This window comes from Pagrus pagrus (genome assembly GCF_965226575.1).
Source record: "Pagrus pagrus genome assembly, chromosome: 6".
Lineage (NCBI taxonomy): Eukaryota > Metazoa > Chordata > Actinopteri > Spariformes > Sparidae > Pagrus > Pagrus pagrus.
Genome location: NC_140190.1, coordinates 11,535,271 through 11,559,446, shown reverse-complemented (window position 1 = coordinate 11,559,446; position 24,176 = coordinate 11,535,271). Strand labels below are relative to the sequence as shown.

The following is a 24,176-nucleotide window of genomic DNA, read 5'->3' as shown; positions in this document are numbered from 1 at the left end:
AAACACCGGGTGTGCTATGGTGGCACCTGGAGCGTGCAAGGGACTCATAAGCAATTAGCTGAGGCCCGGCTGGTGATTGGAGCACTGCAAGGATTTATGGGGGATTAGTCCAGGCCAATGAAAACCGCTGGTGCCTGAAAGTGGTGCCAGCAGTAATAGCCATTATTTGCTGTTTTGAGTTCAAGGCACAGTAGGTGTGTTGGAAGGATGTTTGTCACATCTGAGACGTGAACAGTAAAATCTCAGGTTTTAAAAGGTAGAAATAAAAAAAAAAGAAAACCTAGTAGTAGAAAACAGACTTCAATAAATCAAAGTGCAATGTTACAGTTGTTATAGCACTTCCATTTAAAATGTTTTGGAGTAAAGATTTGAGGAGTCCACTGGTTAAAGGTTTGTTTTAGCGGTCCCTTTTAACGAAATGCGTGTCTACAGCACATTAAATATCGTCCTTTCTCTCCTGTCATTTCATTCATACATGCCGGTGTAGCAGCCAGCAGACACAAAAGATCCGAGGACATGAAATGGGGATTTCACGTTGTCTCGAGGAATCACTCTGGCTCTGGACGCTTGACCACACATCTATAAAGACCAGTTAGATCCATATAACTCACAGTCCCCCCTTTGAAAAGTCACTCCATTGTGTTCAAAGCCCGAGGAATCAGAGTGAGGTATTTCAGGCTATTAGAGGGTTTTTCTAACTGCTGAAATCCAAAGGTCACATTACTGGAAGGAAGGCTGTATGCGTTTAGCCTCCGGACTTGTTTTAGTTTTCTAGAAGTATACAATTTTTACTTTGAAAAAAAGTAATTTTCAAAAGTTTTGCTGAGATTTGATTGATCTTGATCTTTTATTTTTTGCTTTTTTTGCAGGTCACATTTCTGAATATATTAAGCATTTTGAAGACCACTGTCCTCTCTTTAATAAACCCCGTTATTTTAACACACGGTCTGTTGTAAATGAAGACATTTTATCTACACAAACAGACGGGAACATCTAGTTTGTTCTCATAAAATGACCCTTATTCTAGTGAAATAGTTTTCCTACATTTTTTTGCGAATCATTTTCATTCAAGAAATGTTTCAAATCTTTTGAACAATATCCCAGTTAGAAAGACGAGAGCGAAATAATGGAGACAAATTAGCTCTTTGTTCCCGAGTTGCTTTGGAAACTGAAGGTCACTCCTGCTCCGCGTTCTGCTGAGCAAGTATCAACTGATGGCCCTATTGAGCTCATGAAAAAGGTACTTTTGGCTTCCCACTTGCAATTGGCAAGATCTCTTAACCTTTGACATGATTTGGCTGGGACTGTCAATAAGCTCAAGCTGCCATTACAAGCAAATCCTGCACTATACGTGTCTAGTCAACTGTGGACTTGCCATTTATTTCTCCTCTATGGGATTTTTAAAAGCATAGAAAAAGTCTTTTACCCAGTCTTTTTTTTTTTTTTTTTTACTCTTTCTTTTCTTTCCGTCCCCCATTTTTTGGACGTTAGCCCATCGTCAGATCATTCAAGCCTTTTCTGACTTTGAAAAAAAAAAGGCAGAAAGGAAAGAGAGAGACACTCTCACGGGGTTCCCTTTTGTCAGACTCATGGTATGGGGGAGGAGGAGGGAGCGAGTACAGGCTGAAGGTGCTGGTTATAAGATGGGAGCTGCAGCGGTGGGGGCAAGCGCCTCCAATGGCTGCTGCTGCCCCCCCACCTCCACCCAATAAGTCTTTGTTACTCACCTGAGAGGTGAAGAGCTAGACAAGATCTTATTAATGACCGAAGGTTTTGAATGGGGCTCTACAAAGTGTGGCAAAATGGTTCCTTTCATCACAAATTTCGAGCAGAAAAGAGTGAAAGACTGTGCAAAGACAGAGTGAGAAAAAGAGATTTTCCTGCCTCTTTCCTCCTGTCTTCTTTTTGTTCCTTTTCCCAGGTCTTTAATTTCTTGGGTTGCCCCCTTGAGCAGCCCTCCATGGCTCAGTGCTCGACCAGAGCAGAGCCTGGGAATCTTGGAGTTCCCGCTGTGCTCCTGCTCTTGATTGACATACCTTTTCAATTATTTCACAGTTTGCTTGCTTTTTAAACGAAGAGGGCCCTGTTGTTTTTTTCCTTCTGCCCTCCTTTTCAAAACACAAGCTTTTCATGTCGGGTCTGGGCTGCCGGGCCTAATGGCTGTGACCAGCACCTTTGATCTGCCATGACCCCCTTGAAGGGTCTGGTACTGGGCGAAGCAGCCGCCTGTGTGTATCAGCACAGACAAAGGCTGCATCACTCACTATTGCTTTAAACACCTTGAGAGATTACCATGAGAACAGGCGCTCCAGTGGAGGCTATCACAGGTGGTGTCATATGGAAACTTGGACGTTAACCCTTGAATGTACAGTAAAATACCAACTAATGATTAGCAAGGACCTGTGGAGTCCGACGAGTTTGTTCGCTTGATAGAGAAGAAAATGAATAACCTGCACTGAATTTATGTTTTCACACGTATAGTAGGTATATTCTAAGTATAGTATAGTTAGTATATTCTAGTATATTTACACAAAAAACATGTAAATTCTCAGACAAACAAAGAAAATGGAAGTTACTCTCACAAAATGCCTTTGTGGATGATTTTGTACATTTATATGCAGTGGACACAAGCTGACCTGTCACTCACTTGATATGCTTTCAAACACAGATTACAGTTGAATGAACCAGTCACGAGCAGCTTTGAGTGCTGCTTGCATTGATGCAGAATTTTCAAAAATGTTTCCCGTCACTGTCCCTCCGCTGAAAACCTCCATCGCAGCTGTCCCTCGTCTTTCTTTCCTAGCCCCTATAAAGACCTCAGCCGCCTCAAACAAAGTACTTCTCAGATCGTCTAACACAGAGAGATTTGAAGACCGAGCGCCAAAACCCATGAGGATTTGTGATTGGTCTCGTAATGGTGTTTAACATTTAATTTCCTTGCGCACAATGTCCTTGAGGTTTGACAAAGTTGATCCATTTGATTTTAAAAAATAATGCAAGCGTGTTATGTAAAGTTCGCGGGCTGCACATGTGGTTTTCAAGTACAGCCGTTTTCCAACGAGCGCACTTTGAAAACACCAGATGTAACCCCTTTCCACTGTTGGAATTTTTTTTTTTTTTTCAAAACAGACAACGTAGCTATCTCACCCAAGATCCACAACAATTGCCCAGGTGTGTAGGGGTATCAAAGTCGTAGGGTTTGACAATAGCGGTTAAATTGAAAAACCCCTTTAAAGGAGCTTTTTGGGGTATAAATCTGAAAAATACCAGGGTTTTTGTGTACAGGAAAGGCTGGGCTTTTGCAAATCACTTGTCAATATATCACACTGCACAGCTGTCAGCATTTATATAGAGGTCGCGATAATATAAGTAAAAGGAGGACAAATGGAATTAACTGTTTTTCCATTGTGCAGGTGTTTTACTACCTCCATCGCTTCTTAACTGTAACACCAATACTGCCGACAAGCGGAGACTGTTCAAAAGTGTCCCCACTGTTATCCCCATAACTGAATTTCACTGTGCCAGGACTACAATGACATGCAAACTAAACAGAGTTCTTGGAAAGAGATTGCGGTGGCAGTGAGATGCAGTCAGTGGGAGGCTATGATAGCAGGGATTTCCCCACTTATACAAACTAGTTCACTTACAGCACGTGTTGAAAGACAGAGAAGTCAGGTTCATAACAAATGTTTGATTTCCGGTGAATCACATCTATAAAAAAGAAAAAGTTGTCATGTGCACAGGGCCCTTTAATTTAATAGCCCATAAAGCATAATCACAGCATTGATTTAGGGCAGAGGCCATTGTTCACGCCCTGACAACATGATGTTGGGCCACAAAAAAACTGTGATTGTGGCCCTCAGCATGTGGTGACCGTGGGGACAAATCAGCTACAAGTGGTGTGTCAGCACAAAAATCCCTGCTTCTGTGTCAGGAGCTCAGAGGGCACACGGGGAGAATGATCAGTGATCCACCCTCACATGCTCCGCTTGAAAGATATACTATTTGTAAATGTTACAATGAGTTTAAAGTGGGACTCATTTGGCGAAACATCAACACAACCAGCCCAGCCTTTCTCTGCGAAACCAATGCATCCAATTACCACGCATAAAAAATGTCGTAGTATAAAGAGTGACAAAGTCCAAGAAGGGTGGAGGTTGAGGTTGATGGATGGGTCAAACAAACACAGGGCTTTCACCCAGGAGACCGTTGTCAGGTCATCTGCGTTTGCTGTCTGTGTTATGAAAGCTCACTTTTTGTTACTTCCACCTGCCCGCTTGGAGTCATGCGTCTGGGTCCCTCTTGCAAACCTTGACAGAAAAAGCCGCACACTTCATATCGATTGGTTGCTGACAGATGAAGGAATGTCAGGTCAGGAGGCTCATATACCCGGATCCTGACAGTTATCAATAAATATTGCGGAAAATAAATAACAGTAGCAGTGGGCCAGTGATGATCTCATTTCAGTGAGTGGTTCATATGAAAGCCGATCTCCAATTTGCTGTGAAATATGACAGTGCTGCAGAGACGGGAAGATAATTTACAGGGACCGCAGTGTGCTGGACTTTGGAGTTCGCAGTTCGAAAATTCCTGTATATTCCACCACCTCACAAGGAGCCTATAAAATAGCTTTAAGCAGCCCTGTAATGTTGTTGTGAAGGTAAATTCAATCAGTTGAATACTCATTTAATGGTGTGAGTGGAACTTAAAAGCAAAAATTAGAGCATTCAATACGTTTTCAGATGGTATTTGAGTGGTGGTTTTGCACCTTTAGCTACATGTCTCTTTTTCAGTGATCAGTCTGATTGGTCACACACACACACAAACACACACACACACACACACACACACACACACGGACACATTAGATTAGCTGAAACCAGAGGATGGATGCACAGCGCATATACAAAGACACACCGAACTAAGTGAAAGGCAAGAGTAAACATGGTCTCCTGATGAACCATGACTCCTGTGGATTCTCCTGGTAAAGTATACTCTACCAACCAAACTTTTGACCTCTGGATCAAATCCATCACCTGCACACAGCCCTTGATTAGCACATGGTGGGAGGTCACTATGGGTTTAGAAAGGGGTTGTCGGTAAAAACAGTGTATATCCTGATACGTGGTCCGATGCAATTCGTCATGCTGACTGATAATAACTGGTTGCAACTTGGCTGGTTTAGAAAATATAGTTCTTTAAAGAAGTAAAATATTTATATTCCTCTTTTCTTCTCCAGTGGAATAACATTGGGTACACCCCAGCCCAAAGGCAAACCACAGATACTTTTACATTTGTGCATGTCATACAGGGAAGATGGTGAGGTTAAGCGAGAAGGCTGCCAAGTCAGTGTCCGTAGGTCAAGCCTGTATTGCAACGTTTGTAAGTGTGAAACCACTGGATATTTTTAAGGAGACATTGGGGCAATTTTTAGCCATGTGTGTGGCAGCCAAAGTGGGTATTTTAAGACTAAACACGATCTTTTTCTAACCCTAACCAAGTGGCTTTCGTTCCTAAACTTAACCAGATCTTAAGCACAACGTTGTTGCAACATAATATGAAAACTGAACCTAAAGACAGGGCCGCCCCTACACATTTTTCATAGGGGGGCGCCAGAAGGAGTCAATCTTGGGGAGGCCACCACCCCCACCTTTATTGATTTACTGTAAATAAATAGTACCTAACGTTAAGTATGTACTCATTCCTGAGAAGCATATTATGCATATGCAACTCGCTAGGGGAGGAGGGGCACTTGCAAAGGGGGTGGGGCACTGGTGATGGAAAAAGGATAGACAGATAAATGCTTATCGGCACATTTGATGATCTCTCATCAGTGAAGCGCCGCTAATAGGTTACTCTTATTTCAGAGCAACAAACTATATCAAAACGCTTAGAAATGTCCACACTACGGCACACCAACACTGTGTCAAATACTTGGCCACACCCCAATGAGTGACTGATGCCAGAGCAGGTGCTGTACATCTGCTTTTAAAGGCAGAAGTACCTGCTTTGATGTGACTGATTGGAGTGCCACAATGATTTTCTGCTGTAAATCTTTCGAAATGGTGTCTTTTTAAAATGTGCACATGCCAAGGATATTACTAAAGTCAGTTTATAAGCAGTTGCACATTTGTTATGACCTTCTCGCATTGCAGGTTTTGTCTTGAATTTAAATGTACCAACACTAGTCATGACTATAATCTGTGGTTGTTGCATGTGTGACAAAAGCAAAATTCTTATACCAGAACCTAGAAAAATGATGGCCCTTTTTCAGAAACCTTGTCCGGTTTTTGTTCAGCTTTAGGGAGGTTTTGGGTCAATTTTAAACATGTTAGTTGAGGCTGAGGTCAGCTTCTTCATGCTCTTCATTCTGAGGTTTACTCCACCAAAGGTTGGACTTAACGATTTTGGTCAAAGTTGAGGGTTTGCTCAGGATTTCCCTTTCATTAATGTAAAAACACCCTCGTTGAGTCACTGTCCATAATGTTTCATACACACGGTGATGACATGATGACATTTATTTTTGTTTGAATAAGTGTGACCGGGCTCAAAATACATATGATGCAATGCCCTTACTGGTTTAATGGACCGACCAGTTCTGGACAGCAATAATAAAAATTTACAGTCTCTTTAACAGGAGCTGTGACTGCCGCTCTGAGAGCTCCACTGTTCCAGCAGCCGAGGGGTTTGTACTTTGGTGTGTGTGCGTTTTTGAGAGCGGCCCTCTGTTGCAAAGCGGAGCAGCTGTCGATCTACACGCAGCAAACTACAAACTGTACCTGTCTTTCTCGCCTTCCTCCTGTCTTCCATCTGCCAGCCTGCTTTTCACTGCCCGTCTGTCCCTCACTTCTCCCCTGTCGTACCACTTTGGTCTCTGTCTCAGTCTGCCTGGGTCACCCCTCCTCTCCCTCCCTAAAGCGGCCTGTCTGCGCCGGGTCTCCGGACATGCATCATACCTATTAACTCTCACAGGAATGGGATAATTTATTCATGCCATACCGACAGCTATGAGATATGTCTGCTCCGAGCCGAGCCGGGCTGGACTGATCGCGCACAAAAACACACAAAGCGCCTGCAGTTCTCCGGGTTTTGTCACTGTATTCTTACTTTTGCAATAGAAACAAGATTTTTCAAGGAAAAATCTCCAAGATAGTCAGTAATGAAATTAACTGAACAGCCCTCACTCTGATCTCCCGCCACATGTTATTCAAAGCCGCACATTCAGGCCAACATGCCAAGTTACTTGGCCCTGAGACCTGATTCTGTTGAAGCTCAGACTCTCTGGGAGTCTGAACAGTGTTTCTCTTGCCTAATTTAGCTCTGAATTCCTGGACAGTTAGGAATCCTTCAACTCGTGTTTGTTCTGATCAAAGACAATTCAAACAAGTACATAATTAAAGTAGCAGCATAGGAAATAAGGAACAGGACTATTCTTGTACCCCCTTTTCTCTTTTTTAAACACTTGAACGTTCACAGATCTAAACATGCTGTCACTCTCTAAATCGCTCTGTACACACAGTGTGCAATCTCCCCTATACCTTGGTCTGCGTGTGTGTGTATTTCACTTGCTGCATGCGGTCCACCAAAAAAAAAAACAAGAACGATGGATAGAAAAGACAGGAAGAAAGGAGAGAAAAGACAGGCAGAGGGCTGGTCCTCCCTGCCCACATATCACTTGCTGTTCCCACATTCCATTAAAATCTCTGGGGGGACGAGAGCAAAAGATGAGACTGATAACATTATTTTTCTCCTGTCCTTTTAATCTCAGGCCATATTCAAAGGACAGTGATGTTATTAGTATTATTATCATTTTTATCACACCACTGGGCTTCTTGCAAGAATCGCTCATACGAACTATGAGCGATTCTTCTTTTTAACCGGCATGTGCAACCAATTTTGCAAAATCCATTGCAGTCACCAGTTTTATATATAGAAGTTTTATGCCTCCATAATAACACCCGACAGTGTACAGTAACATAACCTGTCTTGCTGTCTCTTGTCCATCTCCATTTTCGTTCCCTTGACTGAAGTCATTGGCTGCTTTGCTTTTGCAAGACGATTTAAGCGTCTAACTTCACGTCAAACCGTTCCCTGGTTATTCCTGCTCTCCATGCAGCTCTGCGGCACTGGGGGATATCAATCTCTATTATTCAATAAGGAAATGTCATCCATGAAGAACTACCTGAGCACAAATTTGAAAAGGAATCTGGAAACAATTTGAAGTGCACTCTCTCAAAGTTGTGTGCAGGCCGGTGTTTGGCCCGTTCCCCCCTGCGTGCCAGACTGAGCCACTGAGGGAGGTGTAAAGCAGAGACAATCTCCCTCTCTACAAGACCGAGCCTGTGAACAAGCCACATGGTGGTGATCTGCTGAAAACTGACTCCCGCACTCCCTCGGCCCCGGCCGCAAGGGGTGACATTCTCTCACACACAATTCAGAGGCTGGTCCTCTTTCAGGACTCGCACTCGGCCCTTTTACCCCCACCCTTTCATACGGTGCTGCTGGGAGAAGTACTCCAGGGATTAGCCCAGCCAGGTCTTTCAAAGGCCATTAGAGCAAATTACAGGTATCCTGTTACCAGTGCGCTGGGACAGGCCAGGTGAGGGGCGCAGAGGCCAGGCGGGAGAGCAGGGGTCAGCTTGGGACAAAAAGACAAGGCCACCCTGGGCCCCACTCTATCGGAGTGTCTCCCTGGCTCCACAAACTGGTAGGCCCGCATCTATGAATGGCTCATTTGATGGGACCTCAGAGACATTGTCTCACCACCGTAACTTTAGCCTTTTTATTTCTTAGTGCCCCCCACCCACCCCCACAACTCACTCTCCCCTCCCTGGTTTTCTTGTCTTTCGATTGATGTGGGCATGACTGTGCCCAGATAAATGATCACACCAAACAACTGTAAAACATGAGCAGAATTCGATAAAATATAACAGGGCTCTCTGTCGTATCGACCGTGATATTGAGAGTATGACTTCCTCTCAGTCATGTCCTCGCTACGCTGTCAGTATGCGCCGCACAAAAAGTGCTTCCTCGGGCTACAGATTTAATTTGAATTACATTAGCCATTTCTACTTCAAACCTAAATTTAAATTGCAATGGCGACCACACAAGCATTAATGTGCGTTCTGTCAATGTATCAGTGTGCTGCAGGCATCATGGGACTGATGCTGTCGATAACGTTGTGGAGATGGCCACAGGGAGTTCCGCATCCTGCTATTTTCTAGTACTACTCACACACACACACACAAATATGCCAGCACACACAGTTACACACACACACACACACACACATGCCTCTTGGCCACTTGTGCCGGCCACACTCACACAAACACACATGCACATGCCTCACCCAATCCCAACCGGTGGATGACAATCTAGTGGAGGAGTTGCGGAAGTGTTTCATTAGCCAATTACCGCTGCTAGATAAAGCCAGCGTTCCCACAGTCCGCGAGGCCGGGGGTCAAATGTGACCAATTACCCTCCATCCCCTCACAGGACACATTAGTCTGTCTGATTTATCCCCAGACAGACTGACCCAATACTCCAGAATCACCGTCCACATCTGGATATGTCTGTGTGTGTGTTTGTAGAGGCAGTTGTGCTCAGAAGTGATTCCAACTGGCACTAAATGTTAGTGCAAAGACAAGAGTTTAGTGAAAAACAATCACAAAGCTCACAGAGAATATCAGTTTGACAGGTCAAAGGTTGTAGTCGCAGAGGAATCGCTTCTACCACACACACACTCCCCATCAACCGGTGATTAGTGTACCTGAACGTCCTGTCAGCATGCGCTCCGTGGTAGTTATTCCACTGAACAGTAACTTCCTCGGACATGCTAAGCTGTGATTGTACATAATGGAACATCAATCAGTTCATTAGGGACCTCCAGGATGCGGAATCAGAGGGCCAAGACCCTCCGCTGATCAAACCCCAAATTTACAAGCAAGAAAAAGTAACACTAGAGGACGACCCGAGGGAGTGGGCGAGCGGTGGGGTGGATGGCTGGATGGATAGCAGAGGTGAACAAGGTTAACGAAGCCCACGGTGCGCTCGTCTGTGGTACTGAGGGGCCGCAATCTTACCGACCAGGAGGCCTCTTCTTTAATCATGGAGGGCAGACGGCCTCCAAATCATGCATCACATCCGTAACAAGCGAAGAGCAGGCTATCAAAGGCTTCACAGATAGTTACGAACAGATCTGCCCGCCGAGAGCTTTGTGACTCACGGCTTCTGCAGTTTCCTGAACTTTGGTACCCTGGGAGGAGCAGGCGGGATGGTGGGATCCACATTAGACTGAGGTCATTCCCCTGTGCCACTTAATTGCAGTAAGCTGGTGTGTTGCATCTGTGGCTGGTTTGGATGGCTGTCCAGACCAGACTCAGCCACCCTGAGTGGAAACACAATCAGGAGAAAACAAAGGCCCTGTTTACAGTTTCCTAACGTCTTCTACCCTGGGCTGTCAGTACTTAACTCGTCATGTAGTTACTGAAGAACATCCCCGTCTGGTCCAAACCAGCATTCCCAGCATTTCTTGATCAGAGAAGAATAAGTTGCCGAAGCTATTAGAGCCCCTTGTAGGTGACAAGCATGTGAGTGTGGGTAGCTGGCAATGTACTTCAAAGAAAATAAAATACGGTGCGTTTGCACATTTTTAGCTTCGACTGCGCAGGCTGGCGGACTGACTCATGTTGTGTTCATGTCATGCAAAAGTTACAGTAATTACGATTACTACTGTAAATAGCATTCACGACAACGCCCAAGTCCAACACTGGGAAATTTGGGGATTTTTTTTTTTCCAGTGGAAAAAATGTGTTGAAGTAAATTTTAAATATATCATGACTTTCTGCGTGTTGGTGCCCCCATCTTGCATGAGGTGTTCCTTTCATTTGTTTTGCCCCTGCCCCTCAAACATCCTGAGTCTGCCACTGCTAGAGATTAAAATTCAGCATATCTTGCCCTCAGCTGCTTCGATGTTGACCATTATATTTAATCTATCTCTTATGAGTCCCCCAACCTAATGCTTAACTGCACCTTTAACTCTTATATGACCAACACAGTGATCATGTCTTTAGCTGCGACTGATGTGCTGACTGTCAGTTTACTCATAGCGAAACTTGTATTAATAACTGAGAAATTACGTTTTTGTTTGGTTTTTTGCATGTAGTTCTGTATTAAGCCGCAGTCTAACAAACCAAGTTAGTTCGGAGAATACTGCCAACTCCAAGTGTGTGCATGTGTGGCTCAGGTGTGCAGCGAGGTTCCAGTCAGTGAGCTCCTGGACACAGAATATTCTCTCTGGCCTGAGCCTGCCCCATATTTACATTATTAAAATGAGACGGGGCATACCGGGAGGTGACAGAAGGCACAAGAGTGAAATCAGGGCCCTGTCAGAGCTGTCACTTGCTCCACTGGCCAAAGGGCCCTGACCCCAATCCTATCCACTGCAGGGGAGGAGAGGGGGAAATGGAGACAGCAGCGAGATAGATGGTGATAGGTTGAAAGGGGTAGACAAGATAGATAGAAGAAAAAGAAACAAGAGGATGATAGTGAAAGATATGTGTATATACAGTAGGTGAGGAGGAATGAGTACGGAGGGAGAGGATTTATGTAAAAGCAGCATTATCTTTGCAAAGATACGGTTAAAACATGGTGTTTTACATAGACATTTGCATATTATCTGAACAGTTATGAATGAATGCAGGTGTAAGCAGCAGAAAATTGCTGACCACAATGCAAACTTGTCCCAAGTCATTCATAAAAAATTTTACTTGGCAAGACAAAATTTGTTATGCAAAGGAGAAGCTACGGCCAGGACAACGATCACAGGACTGGTCTGATGTCCGGTGAGGACTTTACTGTCCAGCTCTAACTGTATCTCTACAATGCTTCGTGCCACCCGCTGTGTTCTAATGAGGAGCATGGCCTTCCAGACGGGAAAAACACCCGTGTGCACACAAGCTTGCACATGTCAGCGTGCGTTCAGACACACACACACACACACACACACACATGCGTGTGTCTGAATTGAGTGCGAGGTAAAGTCTGGTTCATATTAGCCATTAGGGAAAGGAAACGCACATCTTTTTCAGTTTAGGGTCCACTTCATGCTCCTGCAATGGCACGAGTATAAACACAGGCGCATGCATCCTAAATGTACACACACATTCAAAGAGCCCTGACACGATACTCACATCCTGCTTGTGTTCGTTTAGAGAAATGGCCTCAGAGATAAAAAGCAGGTATGGGTGGATGTGTGTTATGGAGTTCAGAGAAGACGCTGTATGGTCTCAACCTGTTGGTATGCACAGACCTGCACCAGAGTTGCTGTTTTTAGCCGTCCGCATTTGCATTAATTATCCTACTTTCAGGAAATGCATTTGCAACACGGATATTCAGTCCAGACAGCGACTTCTCTGTTTCAGTCTTCAAAGCACGACAGCTTCAGCGCAGAGGTTGTTCAACTAATGGAACAAAATCTGACAGATTATTTGTTTGCTTTTATAAAACTGTCATCTAAATCCAAGACAAATCAAAATATCACGTGTTAAATCTTTTTTTTTTCTGTTCAAGTTTTAAAATTTGAGATTTGACCCTGTTCCCACCCAGTTGTCAGTCCGTGTGGTCTCAAATTCTTTGTTGTGACCCACGTACATGGGGATCTGTACTCAGTGGACAACAACTGAAATGCACTCAAGTCTCACACTGGGGGTTTTAAGAATTAAATAAAAAAAATAAAAAATGCTGTATGAAATGTTTTCGATCAGTTCACCTCTTTGTTCCAGAAATATTTCCAAAGCTACTATTATGTATACTCATTAAAGTTTGATTTAAGACTAAGAAATGCATGGTCTCCAGCAGATAAACCCTACTGACTTTGGTGATCCCCTCACTTTTCCAGTGTTTTGTTTTGATACTCATGGTGCCCAGAGGATCAATCTACTGATTTTGCTAATTTTTTGACTTTTCATTTAGAAGCTCAAAGTTTCCACTTATTCTGTGAAATATCTCAACATCTACTAGATTCACTGGTGTGAAATTATTGGTACAGGCATTCATGCTCCCCAGAGGACACATGCAACTGACTTTGATGATTACTTCACTTGTCTTTTGGTGAAATGTCTTGAAAGCTATTTGATAAATTATCATAAAATGTTGTATAGATGTTCATTGTACCCTGGGGATAAATCTACTGACCTTACTGTGCCACAATAAGCTCAAAGTTTTCATTTATTCTGTCAAGTATCTCAACATCTACAAGACGGACTGGAGAAAAAATGACTTGCTCCCCTGAGGATAAATCTCCATGATTTTATGGTAATCCCATGACCTTCCCCTAGGCACCACCTGATCACAATCAAAAACTTAGTTTTCTTTATAATATTATTAGTAGCATTATATGGCTGTAGACTCTTGGTCTTGTTTAAAACTGCTCTTCAAAACCTTTAAACACACAGAGAAACATGATGTAATAATAAAGAAATATTATATCATCACAGGCGCTCTGGTGCAAAACATCTAATGTGCTGCACAGAGCAGTTAATTATTGAATATGTGTCGTTAACAGATATGAATCTCAGACTGATGCAGCAGCATGTCTCCACAAAGGTGTCATGAGTAAATAGATTTCCAGTCTATTACACATATCCAGGAGCAGTTAACTAGATTTTTATGACATGATTGCCTGACAGCGAGTCAATATTTAGCCACACCGATTGATGGGCAGGTTCTGGTTGCTCTGTTTTATGTGTGCGAGTTGTGAGAGAGATTAAAGTCTGTTCAAAAGTCCACGGAGGTCCAGCGTGCTCTTTTGGCTCTCATAGCCTCGCAGGAAAATAAAAGGGTGGGGAGCCCCAGATTTACCTGAATGTCACCTAGGAGAAAGACTGATTTTACGGCCTCTTATTACTTCCTTTATGATCTGGACCGAATCCGACAGGGAGGGATATGTGTCTTTGGGGCAACAGGTGCATTACATTCCAGCTATTATTGCTTCCTAGTCCCGGGCTCCTTGTGATTTTACGTTAAATCTGAACACCTTTAAACTCCCGTACCATTAGCCAGTCAGCCGTAGCTGTATTTAGGGATGCCAAGTTGTTTCTTTTTTCCTCTCTACAGCAAGGGGTTCTCTTTCAGCTTCTTTATTCCTGGGCCAGTGGTTAAACGCCTTCCAAGACATGATGTCTGGCTCAGTTCGAGCAGGGAGGTGAGAGGCTTTATTGGAAGGGTCAAAACAAAACCATTAATCTGTCTTGGTCTATCTAAGGCTGAGGCAAGACCTGTCTCCCCTGACTCAATGGGCTGATTACGTCAGTGCGTGTGTGTGTGTGTGCTTGCAGGGTCTGAGACGTGAGTGGCAGCTGCTCCTTGGTGAGAATTTCCTTTGGCGAGTGATTTCAAACATGTGGTGCTGCATGAGTAAGACTAGCTGGCCGACTGTTCCCAACTGATCTAATTAATACTCATTTTACACCTTTCACAAAAAAAAGCACACACACTAAGAACACTGCTAATGTGTTCTCATTGAGGGAAAGGGCAAAATCTTTAAAACCTTACTGCTTGGCTGTGACCATGTTAATATTGCGTTGCCTTACTGTAATTAATTGTGGCTCATTACAATGCTGTATAAAACACCTAAATCATGGAGGGAGTAGTTTTTGGATGGCCACTGATAGCCTGCTCACGGGAAAAAAAGAGGCAAATATAAAGGTTATTTTTCCTGGCCGAAAGAATGTTGAAAGAGTCAAACCTCAATCTTGCTCTATTACACTCTTTAATCATTTTCTGGTGTTTACACTATTTTCGTCCTTCAAGTATCTAGAAGTTGATATGCCGAACCTTGTATTCACTGTCAGAAGCTTTTCAGAACATCAGTGCAAACATCTTTTATCAACGGCTTTAAGATCCAAGTAGCCGGTTACTGGCACTGTGAAGTCTTCTCCTTTGTGTTCCCTTCACACCCACAGGATGTTCAGAGCTGTGGGATGCTATAACTGAATTGGCTGCTGGAGCCAAAGTCAGACTCTATAAACCTGCTGATGAACCCAGTAAATCCCAGAGAGGAGCCGCCGCCAGACTGCTAAAGGTTGTTAGCTACTAATTGCTACATTTCTCGGGCCCATTCATGATATCAAACCCTGGTGGCAGAAACCAGGGATGCTCGGCTAATTAGGGTGACACTGACACTCTTGTCCTGCAACGTTCCCAGGACAGTGATAGTGTGTGTATGTGTCTGCGTTTGAGAGAGAGAACTAACGTGCATCCGTGTGCCAGAGATGTTTTATTTAGCCTTCGGCCTCTTAACATCAGGAACAGCTGGCATCGGGTCGGTTTTCATTTGTCTCCCACAGGCTGAGGCCATGCACTGTCCTTATTGGGGGCGGTGGGGGGATAATAAATGCATGATTCGTGGGATTTTACCCTCCTGTTGGCATCCAAAATGTCCACGAATCCCTTCTCAGTTGAGACGACCCAGAGGAAACCTTACATAATGCCTAATGAGCAACGGGAAACGCTCCAGCACTCCTCTAGCCTTTAATTTCCACCTCAATACTGAGCAGAGCACGCCCCAGCCCTTCTCCTAGCCTCATTAACATGAGTATTCTCCCGATTCAAAACACCAAAGACTTCCTTCGGCCAGGTGCTTCCCTCTTAGCCCCTCCAACCACGGTGCGGTTGATCCAGTCACACGTCCCCACATGAGCCCTACCAGAGTTAATGGTGAGTCATGGTGAGGATGGCCAGGACAGAATGAACTTCCTAACACCTTTTAAAATGGCAGACAGCAGAGTACAGACATTTTGTAATGTCTGTCGCTTTGGCATGTGTATGCCATTGTCCCTACATTGCAGTCTAGATAACACTTGAGCTGGTGTTTTTGAGCGGGAATTTGTTAATTTAAAATAATAAAATCCTCGTGGAAACATTAAGCTCCTCTATAGCACTTTTTACACATGTATTTTTAGGGCTCTGGTTAAAATAATGTCTTCTGAAGTGTATTCTGGTTTAATATATCTGAATGGTGAGTACTTAACAAGAGCTTGAGAGTAGTTTACTGTATGACTAACTGTTCATGAGTGGTACTTAAATTTACTTCCTGTGTATTTCCTGAGATTTATCCATCCTTAAATTTAAGCAGGTTTCACCAAACAAAAATAAGCAGAGATGAGATTTTAGTAAACATTCACAGCCAATAAGAGCCAGTAAAGAAAAGTAACGACTCCTAATATATGAGGCATTTAAAATGAAGAGTAGAAGAAGTACAACTGAACATGGTAGACAACACAGCTGACCTGACACTTCAACAAAATGCTTTTAAATTTCACATTTCAGGCTAACTGACGATCTGAACATCACGATCTGATGAGAATACTATACCTCTGAAACATGCACATGTCTCCAAGCATTCAAAAATAAATGAAGCAAAATTAAATAAGAGATAACTGCAGGCTCTGCAAATGTTTTCTTAGCAACTGGCTTACATGTTTCTAAAGTCTTAACTGGCAAAGGCATTTAATGGTGCAACCAAATCTAGTTAAAACTCTCTAGTTGTTGCTGAGAACCTGTCTCACAACTCAGTGGTGGATTTATTAACAACTGGCGTAACCAAATCGTGGTATTTACATTGATAAATGATTTAAATAAAAGACCAGTACATCTGTTATTTAACATAACTGATATTTTTGGCCATGAGAGGGCAGAGAACACTAGTAGTGAGCACAATAGTGGCCAATTAAAAATCAGATGTCTGACAAACCCCGACATTGGGTCGACATCAACCTCAAACATTGGACGTAAATTTTGGTTTGTTATGGACATTTGGTGTGACGGCAAAACCCAATGGCTTGACATCAATCTCCGACGTTGGATAAACGTGGAATTAGTTACTAAACACCTTGTTGTAAAACCAACAAAAAGTCACTGTTTAATGATGTTACAATTTAACATTTGACGTTTAACAGATACTTGGATTTGGTCACTCGGCATCACAACCTAGATTCAACCAAATATCAATGTCTAACAATGTTGTGGGCTAGCTGGTTAGCATTCATTTGAGATTGTGTTTGGGGTCATTATATTAATGTTCTGTTCACTGTGTTCACTAGCTAGATGCTAACTTGTTGTCTGTCTGTTGTCTGGTGCTAAGCAGGTACAGTGTACAATGGGTTTTTTGGAGCTTTTTCAATGAAAGTGGCTACATCGTGCGACTGGAACAATGCTAACCAGAACAGCAAATTTGTCAGACGTCCAAACAATCAGCTGAAACTTGATGAAGCTCCATAAAGCCGAGGAGAGCTGCAGATTCAGCAGATAATTCTCTGTAAATTACATGTTTATAACCTGAATTTCACATCAGGAGATGGAGGGAATGGAGATGGAGTTGCAGTTTGAGATGACACATTTACACATTTGTAAGTGTGAAACCACTAGATATCTTTTCAAAAACCTTGTGACTATTGTGTTTTGACGGGAAGTCAGAACATCATTTCCTAACCCTAACTGAGTGATTTGTATGCCCTAAACCTAACCAGACAATAAATGCAGCGATGTCACAAGATAAAATGGAAAATTAAACCCAACGAAACGTAAAGTTGCAACATTAAGAAATGTAAGGTTTCAACATATCCATGGCCTGCAGAAATGTACAATGCCAACATTTACTCTGGCAATTGGGTTGTGCCGAGTTTAATATTTTCATCACGGCCGATGCTGTCTAACTGGTCAAATCTTTCAGCTAGATTTAGTCATCTGTCTGCAGCACACGTCCTGTCTTTTCCCATTTTCAAATTCAAGTCAGTCTCTCCTTGGCGAGTGACACTTTCCCCTGTCTAAAACAAGTTTGAATAATTTCAACAACATATTTCAGTAGGGTGGAAGATTTTCTTCCCATGGGTCCCATCCAAGTCAAATACACTCATGAACTAGGAAAACTCTCACATCAAACAGCAAGATGTTGCACACCAAGGGAAATTTGGTAAACACAACACGCCCTGGCTGTGAGAGCCGCACGGCTGCAGGGGCAGAACGGCCGTAGTGACTTCTGCGATTATTGCGCCGCGGTGAGGTGACCTTATTTCCTAAGGGTGAACGGGCTGTCACTACCTGGAGGCTGCACAAACGTTTGATGCCTTCAGCCACACACACCCAAAATGTAACAGTCCATCCTTTAAAATGGGATGAAAAAATTAAACATAACATTAAAGAAGTACATGCAGCGCGGCATGCCAAAAAAACCACCTCTAAGAATTTCTAAGACAAAACGGAAAGGGGGGAATAAATTGAAAACTCACAATTAAAGCTGTAAAATTTCAATTAGCCCTGATGTATTGATTGAGTTTGACTTGAGTGACCGTACACACAGAGCAGTTTCTTTCCTGTACTCTACTCTCTACTTAGTTTTATGATTTGCTGTTGCAATTGATCATGAAATGGTTGCTGGGTGTGCCCGCACAGCTGTTGTGCTGTCTAATTAGCAGGCTATGACCGATGACCTAGGACAGGATATGATGCGTACCTGCCTCTGGAGCTTTTGTAAACACTTGGGTGTGTTTTTCCCCTCGATCCTTCACTGCTTTGCCATAGGTCAAAAGAAAAACATGTCGAGGCCCTCCCATTCGGCCCCTCAAAGCACTGTACTTTGTCTCTTCTTGTGGCTATTTCAACAAGTTATTTTTAGTAAGCTCGATGATCAAGTGGTCGGTGGATCTATATTTAGAGCGTGTGCTTTCACGAGCTGTAGCCGAGTCGCTTATCTTGTCCGATTGCTATCTCTCTCGTTTAACTAACAAATGCGGTATAGTCGCTGTCAGCTTAAAGCATGCTTTATTCTGATAACAAAGCAGATACCTGAAACTTTAGTGTTTGTGTGTGTTTGAGTGTGTGTGTTTGTGTGTATTTCCGCATGTGTGCTCACAGGACAGGACATTTTTCTCGGGACGCTTTGGAGATGGAACTGATACACACTCAGCCTGTCCTGTCTGTGACTGGGTGAAAGTTTTGAATTTCATCACTCGCAATCCTTCCATCAATAACATCTGGTGAGGCGGTGTCTTCTCTACAGTCTTTTCGCTTTTCATACAGCTAGCTAATTCCTCACAAACTGAAACTCAAGGGAGATAAACAAAAGTGCAGTCATTTATCATGGCTGTTTTTGTAATTTTTCTCTATCTCCCTTCCTTCAACCTCGTCCAGTCCTTCTACCTCTTCCCTCAGCTGTTCCATGCCCCTGCTCCACTGGGATTGATACAATATTTTCCAACCTCAATTAGCAGAGAGCCTGTTGACTAATTCCAACTGTTTTTGCACCTGAGAGGGAGCTGGGAGCCTGGGCTGGAAAAACTGAGTGGGGTGGAGGTGAGGGACGGGGGCCTGGGTGTAGCAGGCAGAGCTGTCGGGGCAATGTAGCTGTGTCGACAAGAGTGTAAGGGCAACACAGAGGACAGAGGAGGGGTCGGCCAGACTGCTGGGCAAAAGTTGCGTGCAGGCTCAGGACAGCCCTGAGCTCAGCTAGTGTGGGCTGAGTCGGGCAGGGAAGCGTTATATCTTGCAGAAAGCAATGGAATAATACACATAATATAAAAAATTGAGCACATATTATATCAAGTTTGACAACAGATGGAAAAAGATATTTCGAAATGTGTCCTCCTTCCTGTGAGAGACCCCAGTATCTCTGTCACTGACCTTGTCATTAAATATGTACGACTTCCTGCTTGTCCTGCCACCCTAATCTATAGCATGGCTACTGTAGCAGTATGAAGATAATGTGAGAGTCAGAAGGCTTTAAGTCTGATTGAAAGCCTCCTTGTGTGATGGCAGTAACGGTAGCCCACACAAAAACAGAGCGAGACCTCAAACCAGCCTTAAACCAGATCTGCCCCATTGTGAGGCGCAACCGCAGACTGACCACAAGGTGACCACCGGTTTGGCACTGTGCTCAGTTCGGGGTGCAGGTACACACCCTCCCCTCGCTCTGTGTGAGTGCAGAAAGAATCGTTCTTTCCACCAAAGGAAATGAGAGGATGATGGCTCAAGTGTATGAGGACATTACTTTTGAGGGGGACTGCACTTTTTCATAGAGAGGTACTGCAACCGCTGAAGCATTAATGACATGGCTATGGCAAGAAAAAGCATGGATTTCACAATCCACAGGCACAGGCTCTCTGAGCACTAATTCAAACTCCTTCACGTTGCCAACTTGCTACCAGTCTTCCAGCATGAACTCTGAAGTGTCAAATTCGAGCAAAGTTTGGGAGTAATATTTTATTGTGGTAGCTGACATATATTACCCCTAATATGAGAGAGTAATGTCCCAACGTTGGGTCAAAATGTAACACAGTAATAACTCATTTCTACCAGTGTGGGTGGTTTTAAAAGATTCTGCCAGGTGACTAATCCCGACAGGTTAACAAATGTCATCCAGTCTGCAGCTTGGAGCTCAGTGAAACAGTGGCAACAGACAGACTGGCCTGTTAGCTGGATGCAGCAGCTGCTCCTGCCCCCAGTAGCTGTGTGGAAAAACTCTGACTCACCCACTTGTGTAAAAAGGCATTAACGACCAAAAACATAAATATTACCGTCGAAGGCATAAACGTCTCTAAGGGCTAACCAGTCAGCCAGTGACTAATGGAGAAGGAGGTCAGATCATGACCAGTCGGCTCATCTGACCTGGTCAAGCATCTGAAAGACACCCATTGATAGATACACTGAGGAGGCACGGCTGCTCTATGAAGCACCTCTTCTCAGGTGTCCCTGAACCACTTTCCAACAGAATCTGGATCTATCTGGAACACATGCTCAATGCAGCAATCACTTTACACTTTGGGGAGTGTTGTCCGGTCTGAGCAGGTGCTAAGAGGCAGAAGGAGAGCTACAATCCTAGAAGACTCTACAGAGAGATTTACAGCTGTGAGCACGATTGCCAAAATATGATGAACAGCAAATGGGTCCATAAAAAAAGTTCAAATACCAATGCAGGTTGCATGAGGCCAACGCACAGCCTTAAATCTGACTGTAACTGCAGTCTTATTACTGAAGACTGATCAAACTGTTTGTGTTTGTTGGAGGAATGTGTTTCTGTGTACACCTGCTACTTATAACTGATGCACTCTCATCACAGTTTTGACAAGTTAATCCCTGAAACCGAAGCTTTAAGCCCAGTTTGCATCACCAACTGATGCTCAACGTCTCTCCTCAAGTCAGCTTTGTTGTGCCGGCCGTCCCATGAGGAGCCTAATTCCACACCAGGGCATTCCCTTCTTACCTAGCAACGCGTCTCTCATGCTCTAAACACAACATAAATAGCTCAGCAGTGAATGAATCATAGGATATCCCTATGAACCGCTATAAAAGTGAACAGATAAGAAAGTCCAGCCAACACACATTTGAATCTAGGTGCACTCTGGCCGTGCCAGCTACTTACTGTCTGCATAGTTTTTCCGCCGAGTCCCGTCCACCTTGCCTGTTTTGTCAATGCAGAGGAAAAACTTGTTGGCAGAGTAAAGTCGCCGCAGTCGGACGTCGCCCTCTAGGTGATTGTAACTGCGAGTGTGCCTTTCCAACGTCCATGAACAGTTGATGCCACTCGCCAGCACCTGAAGGGGTTCATGCCCTACCCCAGGAGGACAGGCCCCTGTGGCAGTGCCAGCGGTGACCAGGAGCAGGGTGAAGCATGCCAGGCAAAGGGAGGCTGCACTGGGCAGGGGGAGAGGTCGCCCAGCGGAGGTTACGACAGTGGAGGTGCCGAGGGCAGGTTCAGGACAGAGATGAGCTACGGACGGCGTCCATCTGCACATGGTGGGTCAGACTCCCAAGGTGCACCTTGTGCAAGCTGTAGGCATGCTGATGATTGGAGGATGTCCCAGTGGAGGGATGACAAGAGGGTGGGGGTCCTGAAGTGAGAAGGGAGGGAAATGGCACTCACAGCAGATCCTCTGGATGTGACAGGCGGCCAATCTCCACTTTGGGCTGACAGCAGGCCTTCCTACTGCAACAAGCTTGTCAAAGTTTCTCCAGTTGTCATCTTCAGTCTATCTCCCGATTGTGTTCGCCCGATCCTTTCATGAAGTGATGAAGTCTGATGAATCCACCTTTTAAAAGTTCATCTTTAGTGCCGCTCCTTGTTTCTCTGTTTGTCCTCCTCCTTGGACTGAGGTCTTCTGTCCCCGTGCCACAGATAAAGTCCTGGGATGGATGAGGATGCGCATGTGTGTGTGTGTGTGTGTCAGAGTGCCTGTCTGTGTGTGTATGGATATGTGTGTGTTTGTGTGTGAGTGTGTGTGTCTGTCTGTCTGTGTGCACCTTGTGATGCTCTACCCTTTCCAGCTGAATAGGAACAAGGTGCCTGTCTGAGCTGCTGACCCGTGGCTGAGAGGGAGTTGAATGAGGGTTGGTTACTGACTCTGTGCAAGTGTGTGTGTCTGTGTGTGTGTGAGAGAGTGTGTGATACTGAGAGAGGAAAAGAGAAAGAGAGAGGGAGTGAGCAAGTGAGTGAGTATGGGAGGGAGAGAGCCGGTGTGTGTTTGCGACAGAGAGAGAGAGAGACAGAGAGAGAGAGAGAGGGAGAGAGAGAGAGTGACTGAGTGTGTCTGTATGTGTCAGAGTGAGCGGCAGTCAGCGAGTGTGTGTCAGCTAGCACGGGGCAGTGAAGCAGTAAGTGAACGGCCTCACGCTCTGCTGTGTGCAGTCAGTCAGTCAGTCAGTCAGTCAGTCCTCTCTTCTGTGGAGGCACCGGCTGAGTTGTCCTGCATTTTATCCTGGGCAGGGCCAGCAGCATCTAGGGGGTTGAAAGGAGAAGGGTGGGGGGGGGGGTGGGGCCACCGCACTCATTCATAACCATTTCAAACAAATGAGGAAGCCCGCATCAAGCACCGTCCCCTTTCTGTTCTCTCGCGGAAAAAAAAGTTTATTCTGTGAGAAACAAGTCATTTGCTTTTCACCTGAGGATTTTATTATCCTCTTCCTTCTTTTCCGTCACAGACACCTGGAAAGACTTACATCCCCTTCCTATCCCATGACCTCTGCTGTCTCCCCCTTGATGTGAACGGTGAAGCATTTTGTAACACGGTCAAATCAGCTCCATTACTGTCCAGTGAACCAGCTAGGAGACCGTTTTTTGACACCTTCACTCTCTTTTCTTCTCCCTGGCCACATGGGGCAAATTAAGGGAGCCTTTCCGATTTTTTTTTTTTTTTTACGGCTGCTGGTTTGAATCATCAAGCAGTCGCAAACACAGAGCAGGTTGCGGGAGTGTCGGCAGAGTTAATCCAGATGAAGTCTGAGGGACTTTCTGATCACCTGTGTTAATATTTCAATGAAACACCCTCTCTGATCTTTGCTGTTTAATTTGGGAGGGCAGGACGGAAATGAAGAACACCTTTTTTGTGACTTCCCACACTCTTGTCTGATTTTTACAACCTGTGTAATGAACCTGATTAGGGCAAGGCATGAAAACTCAGTCATCCCATTCCAGTACTGGCTCTTAGTGTTGAGCATTAGCTTATATTCTATTTCAACAATATGAAGAAGAAAAACAAAAAAGCATTTTATACCAGACTGCAATTAAGAGGAACCTTTTGACATTTTGGGAAATATGCTTTTTTGCTTTCTTACCTCCAGCTCAATGAAAAGATTGATACCACTATCGTACCTACTTATACTTACGTATAGTGAAGTTATAGAGGAAATGCAGCCAGTAGAGACTTAGTCTAGTTTAGGATTAAAGGGGCTCTATGTAACATTTTACATGTGTTGATAACTTATTTTTTATTTTTTATTAGTTGTTTAATGCTGCTGCTAAGGATTCGGGTCAGAATTTACGCGACAGCTTGTAGTTATTTTATGCATGTTCTCGAGTGCCTCGCCTCAGTGTCTCAACAGAGAGAGACAGTAGCTAACGTAAGTTTAGAAATGGAGTCTTTAAGACACGATACAGGGAGCAAAAGCTCATCTGGCTCTGTACAAAGGTTATAAAAGACCAGCAGAAACTACAGACTACAGAATTTACCAGTCCTGGCCAAGACATACTCTGCACAAAAAATAAAGCCGGGAGCGGGGGTTAATATTCTGTGAAAAATCTCAGCTGGAAATTTATGAGAAAACAGCTTGAGATTATTAAGTGATGAATTTGAAGGAAAAAAAATTGTTTTTGTTTTTTTTTGTCAAGGAACCACATTGCATCACTT

General features: G+C 44.0%; 1 protein-coding gene across 1 annotated transcript in view; it reads right to left on the bottom strand.

Moving 5' to 3' along the window:
- The window catches only part of fgf22 (fibroblast growth factor 22), a 29,967-nt gene extending 7,501 nt beyond the window's left edge, over positions 1 to 22,466 (bottom strand). Inside the window, exon 1 of the mRNA XM_084355785.1 lies at positions 21,416 to 22,466. Within this exon, the coding sequence (XP_084211911.1) occupies positions 21,416 to 21,788 (373 nt within the window). The 5' untranslated portion in view covers positions 21,789 to 22,466. The remainder of the gene's footprint in view (positions 1 to 21,415) is intronic.
- Between the last annotated feature and the right edge of the window lie 1,710 nt (positions 22,467 to 24,176).